The sequence below is a fragment of the Petaurus breviceps genome, unplaced genomic scaffold (assembly GCF_028583685.1).
Source record: "Petaurus breviceps papuanus isolate PSGF00001 unplaced genomic scaffold, PetGlider_PUasm1.0 90925, whole genome shotgun sequence".
Classification (NCBI taxonomy): domain Eukaryota; kingdom Metazoa; phylum Chordata; class Mammalia; order Diprotodontia; family Petauridae; genus Petaurus; species Petaurus breviceps.
Genome location: NW_027187380.1, coordinates 27,327,251 through 27,337,726, shown reverse-complemented (window position 1 = coordinate 27,337,726; position 10,476 = coordinate 27,327,251). Strand labels below are relative to the sequence as shown.

At 40.4% G+C, this 10,476-nt stretch overlaps 1 protein-coding gene across 7 annotated transcripts in view; it reads right to left on the bottom strand.

Moving 5' to 3' along the window:
- Positions 1-4,661, bottom strand: part of B3GNTL1 (UDP-GlcNAc:betaGal beta-1,3-N-acetylglucosaminyltransferase like 1) — a 147,640-nt gene extending 142,979 nt beyond the window's left edge. For 3 of the 7 annotated variants that reach the window (XR_011166154.1, XR_011166155.1, XM_069076624.1), the window contains exon 1: positions 3,911-4,650. Coding sequence is in view for 5 of the 7 variants with exons in the window: in XM_069076624.1 (XP_068932725.1) it covers positions 3,911-4,093 (183 nt within the window). In the remaining 2 variants the exon portion in view is untranslated. Of the gene's footprint in view, positions 1-3,910 lie in introns of all 7 variants that reach the window. The other 4 variants (XM_069076626.1, XM_069076628.1, XM_069076627.1 and 1 more) reach the window with 3 other exon arrangements.
- Positions 4,662-10,476: the final 5,815 nt, after the last annotated feature.

The window sequence follows — 10,476 nt, the reverse complement described above, 5'->3', positions numbered from 1 at the left end:
AAGGAAGGAAGGAAGGAAGGAAGGAAGGAAGGAAGGAAGGAAGGAAGTCATTGAGGCATCTTTTTTTAATGTAAAGAACAGAAGCAAAAACAAACAGGACAACTTTGAAAGCTATTGGTTACAAGGTGTACTTATGTACAATCTTTTTCTATTCTATTAAGTCTATGGAAACATCCATTTCATTTGTTTTTTGTTCAGAATAAAAATAATTTTAAGATAAAAGAATATGCCATATTAACCTCATTTCCTTTTTTGACAGGATTACTAAAGTAGTACATTAGAGAAAAGCTGTGAATATAGTTTACCTAGATTTTAGCAAAGCTTTTAAAAAAATATTTTATTCTATTACCCTATGAATTGGGTGACAGTCAAATGTACTAAGTATTGGCTGGATGGCTAGGCTCAGAAGAGTTGTTGGTGGTTTAATGTTAATAATTCACGAAGTCTCCAGTTCAATACACCAAGGATCTGTGCACAATCCTATGCTGTTTAACTTTTAATCACTGATTTGGAGAAAGGCAGAGATGGTATGCTTATTCAATATGCATGTGATACAAAGCTATAAAGAATAACCTAATGCACTAAATAAGAATTGGGATTCAAAAAGATCTTGATAGGTTAAATGTAATAAGATGAAACTCAAAACAGAAAAATGTGAATCAGTCTTGCACTTGAGTATAAAAAAAATCAACTTCATAAATACAAAAATAAGTATAAGATGTACATGTACAAGGCCCGAGAGTTTTAGTGAACAGTAAATTCAAAAGTGAGTCTGCAGTATAATGAGTCAGGCCCAAAAAAACCCAAACCCACAAAAAACTAATGAAATTAAAAATTATCCAAAAGTGGGGTTCATACCCTTGATGGAAGAGCGGAGGCTTAACTTTCCCACCATTCCCACCAAAAAACTTTAAAATAATGAGTCAAGTTGAATACTGGAGGGCCGTAGTCAACAAAAGGTCAGGGTGAAACAATTTCCCAGACCAAGACAACTTAGGAAGTTGGAAGGAGAGGTCTATAACACTGGGGTGGGGGCTGGCCGGCAGTGCAATGTATTGAAAATAGCAGTTGGGAGCCTTGGAGGCTCCAAAAGCAAAAGCAGAAGCAGCAGTTTCAGAAGCTCTAACCACTCAGAGATCCTAAGATGATTGGACAAGTAGTCAGAAAGAGATTACAAGAGACAACTGTGCATTAGACAAAGGATCTAGCATAGTCTGATAACACCATTTCCTATTATTTAGTTCCAGGTCACAGTTCCAAGATCGAGAGGAACATTTGCTGTTGCAAGGGAGCAAACTGTCACAGTCCCATGGAGAAGAGTTACAATTGCAAGGGCCTCTACCTGGGTAAGGACAAGAACTCAGACTAGGAGAGCAGTGACCACACCTCTCCCCAGATCACAGGACCTTAAAAGCACAGAAAACTTATAGATGCTGCAGAACTAGTGAAAACAGCACAGCAAAAGAGCCTGAAGTTTGGGCCAGTGACACACCCTCCTCCCCACCCCACTAGGGGAGCCCAACTCTAACATAAGTTCAAAATTAAGAAAGAGGCTAGAAAAATAAACAAAACCACTGCCACCACCATCATCCCTCCCCCCCCCCCCCACCCCCAAGGAAAAAAAAACCCTTGGGTACAAAAAGCTACTATGGTGACAGAGGTCAAGACAAACTCAGAAGAAGACAATAACAGCAGAATATCTACAAGAAAAGCCTCAAAGGAAAAAAAGGCTGACCATGTTGCTTGTAAGACTCTTCCTCATCTTTACCTGCTAGAGTTCCTAGTTTTCTTCAAAGCTCAGCTCAAATGCCAGCCACCTCCTACCTCAAAAGTCTTAGCTGATCACCCCCAGATATTAATGCCCTACCCCACCGAAAGTTCTTTCGTATATATTTAGATACGTACATTAGAACAGAAGCTACTTAAGGGTAGAACGTTTCATTTCTTTGTATCCCTAGAACACTTAGCACATTCTTCAATGTTAATCAAAGTTAACACAAGAGGACTTTCCTGATCTCCCCCTGGATATTACTGTCCACCTCCAAAATCACCTGTTTTAATGTTGTATATATTTGTTTATGGATGTATCACTCCCTGTCTAGAAGACAAGCTCTTTGGGGGCAGATAATGTTTTCCTTTTGTCTGCCTATCCTCACATCTAGCATAGCTCCTGGCAAACTTGGCACACAGTAAATACTAAATAGATGTTCGTTGAACTGAACTGAAGTCATCCTGATAATAATCCTATGAAGGAAGTCAGGCACATATTAACAGTACAATGTTTTTTAAAATAGATTATAAATTGTAATAATCAAACTTGGTACCAGAAAAAAGTTAAGAAAATGTACCTTCCTCACTATTTTATAGCAGTGGGTAGGAATGGGCTTGGAAGATCACATATATTGTCACACAGCTGACAGTTGCTGGTTTTGTTGGGTCCTTTTTTTTTTTTTAATCCATGCAACAAAGAATGGCTGGCAGAGCAGAAGACGGACAAGGACTACATTTGGAAATGAAGATGTAAAAAAAAAAATAAGAAATAATAAAAATTAAATAAACAGAGGTTATGTAAAATGATCAGATTCATCTTAGGAACAAGGCAGCCATTAGATCCTAGCTCTCCTGATAATTCAGTTTCAAGGGTAGTATTCGCTGCTAGGGGTAGGGAAGGATTCAGGGGTCAGGAAGGAGAAGCAGTGTGGGACATTCATTGACCACTAGTATTAAATAGTTCTAGGTTACAGGATTGGCAGTCCAGGAAAAACCTCCCTGCCCTCAAGCATTTTACAATCTCAGAGGAGACAAAGCTAAACTGACAGCTAAAAATATGGCACATATGTGTTAAATATCCTCACTAATATCCTCACAAATACCCTACAAGTCTAATTACTCAATTTGACTTTTAAAAGCCCCTATCTTTTCTGGAAGGGCTATGCTTTACAAATCTGTAAGGTCCCACCAATACAGAAAGACTTTTAGTGCCAGTTTTTTTTTTTAGTCCCAGAAGATATGACAGCTATAAATTTGGAGTTGATCACAGGGTAATAAATGTGACAGTCACAGCAACTCTTAAAATGTAAAGAAGTTGTGATTTGTGGTAGAGGGAATAGCAGCACCAATGTAATCAGGCATTTTTCAAGTTAGTAAGTATAATTCAACAAGCTAGCTGATGTGGTAGGAAAAAAAAGCACTGACTGGACTTGGAATCAAGTGATATGGGGTCCAAACCCCCCTGTCACTAGTTCATAAGAAAGTCAACCAGTATCCCTGAGTATCAGTTCCACATGTGTGAAATGAGGATGATCACTGCACCTTACCTCACAGGGCTGCTAAGGGCTACATGAGATAATATGTAATGGCCTCATAAATATTAACTATTACTGCATATTTTCAGAAACATGTCATTACATTCAGAAATATATCAGTACTAGTTCTTCTAATTCACTAAAGCCATCCTTAAACTTTATTTATTTATTACCTTCTTCATCTTAAGGGAAAGTATATTTGTTTAGAAATAAAGGGCAGGAGAGAACAGACAGGAAAGGTACCGCAGTGGATAGAGTGACCGGGGAAAAGAAAACCAGAGTTCATATCCGGCCCGAGACATCAGTTGTGCGACTTTGGACAAGTCATTTAACCCTGTTTGCCTCAGTTTCCTCACCTGGAAAAGGAGCTGGAAAAGGAAATGGCAAATCACTCCAGTATCTTTGCCAACAAAACCTCAAATGAGTTCACAAAGGGTTGGACACAAATGAAACGACTCAACAGCAAGGCAGCAGGAAAGGTCAATTAGGTAAGTGATGGGAGGCAAGAGATCCACTGTCGAACCAAAGAGAAAGAAAAAAACAACAGGCTCTTTCATTTCTTCATCTGAACCCAAGAAACAAAGCACTGGACAAAGAAAACATACCACTTGGATCTTAGAGTCACTCTCCCGGCTTTGGACGGCTAGCTGTGCCACCGGCTGGGCAGAGGTACAGGATGAGGAGGGAGAAGGAAGAAGCTGGTGGGTGACAGCAAGGTCTCTATCTGCGCTGGACACCTCCGGCCGAAATGTGTCCCGAGCTGCTGCCGCCCTGTCACTGTTCCACATTGTGGGAAAAGGAAGGAGGGCAAATTCTCCCAAAGAGAACCCACCAAAGAGGTGGGAGGTCAAACCTGGCTAGGCGCCGTGAGAAGGGAAACGAGGAGGACGAGAAACGCTTTCTACACCCGTCGCCTTCAGCGCCTCCAGCCAGGGACTGCGTAGCGTCCAGCAAGAAAGATGTTAAGTCCTTGGATGTATAAAAACCGACTCTTCATCGCCACTCATGGGCTGTCAGTTCCCTGCTCCGCTGCTTCTTCTGACTAGTTCCACTTAATTCACTCTAAATTCTTTTTTAATCCACCTGCACCACAGTCGAGAAACAACTCTCACTGCCCTCCCTCGCACAGCAGGGAAGTTCTGTGGCACTTACCACCACCCCACTTCTTTAGCCACAACTGGCCAGCTGCCCCCTCCAAAGGCTCCTCCACCAAGAACCCACGTGACTCGGAGACGCGGTGGGTGAAATTTTGACCTCAAACCAGTCCTAAGACTGGTGAACAGAGATCTGACTCAGAAGAGAGTTTTCAGAGAGAAGAGAAGGGATCTCGGGAGGAGTAGAGAAGAGCAGCCTAGACGAGCCGGAAGTAGAGCCATGTTTCCCTCTGGCTTGGGCGGACTCAGCTGTTGAATCTTTTTTTTTTTTTCCTACTGAGTATCGGAATGGAAAGAGTTGCGGAAGCTGGGGCATGGGGACTGTAGCCTAGGGGAAACCGAGGCCATTGGCGGTAATTACGAAAGACTAGAGTAATGCTTCAAGCCAACTCTTACACCAAGCTACTTTCTTCCTCCTTTTTCACATTTTCCTTTTCTCTGCACCCCATCCCTCCATTCTTCCTCTCCTTTTTTGGTTCACTTCTCTAAATAACAGTCAGTGCTCTATATGAAACTTTTAAAATATAAAATGTCATAGGACTGATGTGAGAAAAGCGCTTTGTAAAGACTAAAACACTAGCAGTGTGCTATTAATCTAATCCCTTTTAAAAAATGAAAAAACATATCCCATCCGTACTCAAAAGGTCCGTTACATCTGGACTGATGTCAAGAATTTATTAAGATCTTATTTTTGCCAAACTCTGCAAAGGGCTGGGGACACAGAGGTGTGTGCAACAGCACAGTAAATGAGTTTGGAGACTGCTTAAGAAAGTAGAAAAAAAGTTTATTTATTCTTTCTCATGAGAAAGGGCCCTCTGCCCCTGTCGCTCAAATGGCATCGGCCAGGGGGCCAGGGAGAGAGCAACAGGTAGAAGCAAGCCCATCATTATATAACCTTCTAATGCAGAAACTCAACTTCCCCCCAGCTGGCCTTCACTCGCATTGGTAGGGAGGCCAGCCCTCAACCTAAGCACAGGAATCTATCTTGGAGACAAAGGACACAGAAACATGTGGGTGTCCAATGCAAGGCCAGGAAGGCAGTTTTATCCTTATTTGGCATATCTTGTGCTGAGGTGGCACTGGGGAGGGTCTCCATTGCTCTAAATCCCAGATTCCTATAAGGTCAGGTGACCTCTAGGCCTAGTAGATACTGAGGCCACTCTAGATTTGATTTTTCAGAATGGGGAAACTTCACTGCAGATTATCACTCACAGAGGCAAAACAGTGGCTGTTTCCGTTCTCTTCTGTGCTTTTGAAACACTGCACTTTTCTTTTTTTCACTTGCTACCTCCCCACTTTCTTAATCACCCTACTTCACCAAAGAAAAAGAAAAAAAAGTAAAAAAAAACGGTTAACAGGGTTTTTAGAGAGGCAGTTTCTAATCTGAGAATGCTCAGAGCCACACAAAGCAGACCTAAAAATTCCTTCCCCCCAAGCCTGCTCTTCCTTCCATCACTCCCCCTCTCATACCCTTCCCCACTATTCTCCTGTAGGGTGAGATACCCTATTTAGTGTGTATGTCATTCCCTCCCTGAGCCAAATTCAATGAGTATAAGGTTGACCCATTCCCTTATGCCTTCCTGTTCTACCCCTCCATTGTACCCATTTTCCCTTGCCTCTTCTATATGAGATAGTTTGCCTCATTCTCTCTCCCCATCTCCTCTCATTATATTACTCTCTCACCTCTTAATTTCACCTTTTAAGTATCATCACTTCCTATTAAATTGGTCCTGTGCCCTCTATCTATGTATACCTGTAAACATAAATACACACATTCACATATGTATTCATATGCCCATATATCCTCATATATAGACAGTTTTATTTACTAGTTCAATAGTTTAATTTCTATTTTATTAATCTTTTCTTGTTTTTTTTTATTTCTAATTTAGTATTTAATTGGGGATTTTAAATTTGTTCTTTTTCTAGCTTTTTCAGTTACACTCCCAATTCCTTGATCTCCTCTTTCTCTATTTTATTCATGTAAGCCTTCATGTAAAACTTCCCCTAAAAACTACTTCACTGCATCCCATAAGTATTGGTATGTTGACTCATCATCATCATTCTCTTGAATGAAGTTATTAATTGTTTCTGTGATTTGGTGTTTGACCCATTCATTCTTTAGGATTAGATTATTAGATTATACCACTTGGTGCATATATGTTTAGTGATGATATTACTTCGTTGTCTATAGTGCCTTTTAGCAGGATATATTTTCCTTTCTTATCTCTTTTGATTCGATGTATTTTTGCCTTTGGTTTGTCTGAGATTAGGATTGCTACCCCTGCTTTTTTAATTTCAGCTGAAGCATAACATATTCTCCTCCAGCCTTTACCTTGTGTGTATCCCCCTCTTTCAAATGTATGTCTTGTAAACAACATATAGTAGGATTATGAATTTTAATCCATTCTGCTATCCACCTCTGTTTTATGGAAGAATTCATCCCATTCACATTCAGTTATCACTATCTGTGTCTTTCTCTCCATTCTATCCCCCTCCACATTTATGCTTTTTTTCTCCCTTCCCCCTTTCCCTCTTCAAAGGAGTTTTGATTTTGACCATCACCTCCCTCAGTATTCCCTCCCTTCTATCAGCACCCTTCCCTTTTCTTTCCCTTTCCCCTCCTGCTCCCTATAGGACAAGTTAGATTCCCATACTTAAGTGTGTATGTTTTTCCATCCTTAACAAAAAACAATGAGAGTGAAGCTCAAACAATGTTTATCACCCTCCCTTTTTTCCCTCCCCTATAATATGTTTTTGTGCCTCTTCATGTGATGTAATTTACTGCCTTCTCCCATTACAATTCCTTTGCACTCCTTAGTTTTATTTATCATTATATCAGTTAATTTATACCCACACCCTCTATGTATTTTCCTTTTATGTCATAATAAATAAACAATCCTCAAGATTAACAAGTATCATCTTCCTATATAGGATGTAAATAGTTTGTTCTTATTGAATAACAAGGGTTTTTTTCCCCTTTTTTTCCCCTCTGTTTACCTTTTTAGGCCTCTCTTGAGTCTTGTATTTGAAGATAAAATTTTCCATTGAGCTCTGGCCTTTTCATCAGGAAAATCTGGAAGTCCCTTATTTCATTGAACATTAATCTCTTTGCTTGAAAGATTATGCTCAGTTTTGTTGGGTAGTTGATTCTTGGTTGTAGTTCACGTTCCTTTGCCTTATGTACTATCATATTCCAATTCCTCCAGTCTTTTAATGTAGGAGCTGCAAGGTCTTATGTGATCCTGACTATAGTTCTGCGATATTTGAATTATTTCTTTCTGGCTGCTTGCAGTATTTTCTCCTTGACCTGATAATTCTGGAATTTGACTACAATATTCCTTGGTGTTTTCAATTTAGGATTCCTTTCAGGAGGTGAATGGTGGATTTTTCTGATGGGGCAGGTTTCTTTGATGGTTTCTGTCCAGGCTCTTTTTTTCATCATGGCTTTCTAGTAGACCAATAATTCTTAAATTATCTCAGCTGGATCTATTTCCCAAGTCAGTTGTTTTTCCAATGACATATTTTACATTTTTTTTCTATTTTTTTCATTCTTTAAATTTTGTTTGACTGATTCTTGATGCCTCATAGACTCATTAGCTTCTACTTGTCCAATTCTAATATTTAATAAATTGTTTTCTTCAGTTATCTTTTTTACCTCCTTCCATTTGGCCAATTTTTCCTTTAAAAGATCTATTTTCTCCAGGTAGCTTTTGAACCTCCTTATCCATTTCGTCAATTTTACTTTTTAAGGAGTTGTTCTCTTCAGTGAAATTTTTGTTCCATTTTGTAAATTATGCTTTTTAAATAATTGGTCAATTTTTCTTCTACCTCTCTAATTTGGCTTTTAAAATCTTTCTTTTTTTTTTTTCATTTTTTTTTAAAGCAATCGGGGTTAAGTAACTTGCTCAAGGTTACACGGCCAGTTATTTCTGGGTGTGGTGCTGAGTGTCTGAGCCCGGGATTCGATCTCCAGGTCTTCTCAACACTGGAGCCGGTGCTCTTACTTGCTGTGCTACCTGGCTGCCCCTAAAATCTTTCTTGAGTTCTTCCAAGAATGCTTTTTGGACTTGAGACCAGTTCATATTCCCTTTTGAGGTTTAAGATGTGGGTCTAAGTGTCAATACTGTCCTCTCCTGAATTTGTATTTTGATATCCCAAGTCTTCATATTAAGATTCTATGGTCTTTGCTTTTCCAGTTTGCTTTTTGCCCATTGTGATTGCCTATTTCCTGACTTTTAAAGTGAATCTCTGCTTCTGGGGCACTGGAGGCTCTGTCCAATGCTTCTTGTGCTGGGTACTATGGGTCTGGTTACTGCTTTATGTGTTGTGGCCTCTGGTTCTGTTAGTTAGAAGCTATAAAATGCTACATACAGTTCACCTGATGGTGAGCAGGAGCTAGCTGCTGTGTGCCCACATAGAGGCCAGGTGATGTCTTTCTGAGTTTCTCCAGGGTTACACTGAAGCCCACAGCATGAGGTGTGGCAGGAGAGGTAGTCTGGCTGCTGGAAGTCTTCTCTTGCCCTAGGACTGTGCTAAATCACAGGCAGGCTCAGCCACTGGTGGACACCTATCCATGCTGGTGTCTGCCAATTCCCCTGGCTATGCAAAGGCACACCTGGGGTTCTGGTGTTGGCGCTTGCCAGCTCCACCCCCCTGGGGCTCAGGATCTCCCACTGGTCCTCTTAGCTGGGACTCCTCCCATCCTGCACTGGTCCCCCAACCACAGCAAGAAGGACCCTTCCTGTTGATCTCCCTAGCCTCTGAAGCTAAAAGACTGCTGTACACCTTCTGCTTTTTCCACTATTCCAGGATATTTCCTGGGGTAGTATTCTCTGGGTTTTTCAAGTTTACAAGGGTAGGGGGATGAGAGCACTTATGGTTTACTCTGCCATCTTGGCTCCTAGAAGTTCAAGTATGTGACTTTCAAATATTTAGCCTATGGTCTGATAGCCCCAGGAGTAGCTGATGCGGATCGTGCACTTGCCTCTCACCCAGCTCTGACAGACCCCCTCTGCTGAGAGGTTTGGGAATTGCCTCTGCTGTGGGAGATTCATTCTTCCAGGGCTCACTCTTGCTCTACTATGGTCAGGTCTGTGCTGGTGCAGCCTGTGTACTCAGAATTGGCCATATTTCTTATACATTTTAAAGGCACATGTTAGTTTTAGGGTTTTTTTTAGTAGGAACTACTATTTCTTTCCCCATGCCTTACCACCTAGCTGGAACATTTTAAAGATATACATTCAAAGGTAATAACACCACTTAACTAACAAGTATACACAATACAGAAATACAAATATACTAAAAGGGAATATAACAACACAAATACACAAAATAGAACTACACAGTTACAAGTATTCCATCCACACTCTGCTAGCAATTCACTTGTATTGTAGAAGTAAATTTTCCACAATTCTAAACAAGTAAGCAATAAAAAGTATATTTCAACTAGTTTGACTGCACACAAAAATAATGGCACAAGCAACTCTTACTCAAAAAACTCTTACTCAGTAAACACTACCTGTTAGTCAAGTGAGTTGGGACTGTGAAAAAAAGTTTCTTCTCCCCATAATGAAGAGCTAAAGGCTTCACCCTACGGCACCTTAAAAACTTCTGACACTAATTAATGTTAACAGGATTTCTAGTGAGCCAATCTCTAAACTAAGAATGCTCAGAGCTAGACAAAGCAAGCCTAGAGACTGGAGTGCCAGTAATCAACTTGTTTAATTAATCCATTTCAGAGTGAGGAATGTTTTCTTAGCTGAAATAAAAGCACAGTTTATACACATAAATCACAAGTGGGGAAAGGCTGAGGAGGAGGGGAAGGTGGATTACAAACATTTAGTAGTTTCCCTCAAGGAGCCCACAAATCCTACAATACAATAATTCTAGAGTCAAGTCTTTGGGGGTCATGACCACCTCCCCTATAGTATAGAACCAGAGTTCTGTGATGTGAACAGGTTCTATAGTCTTTAATTCACTTCACTTAAGGTCCAGTGATTGTGAGCATTGTCAGA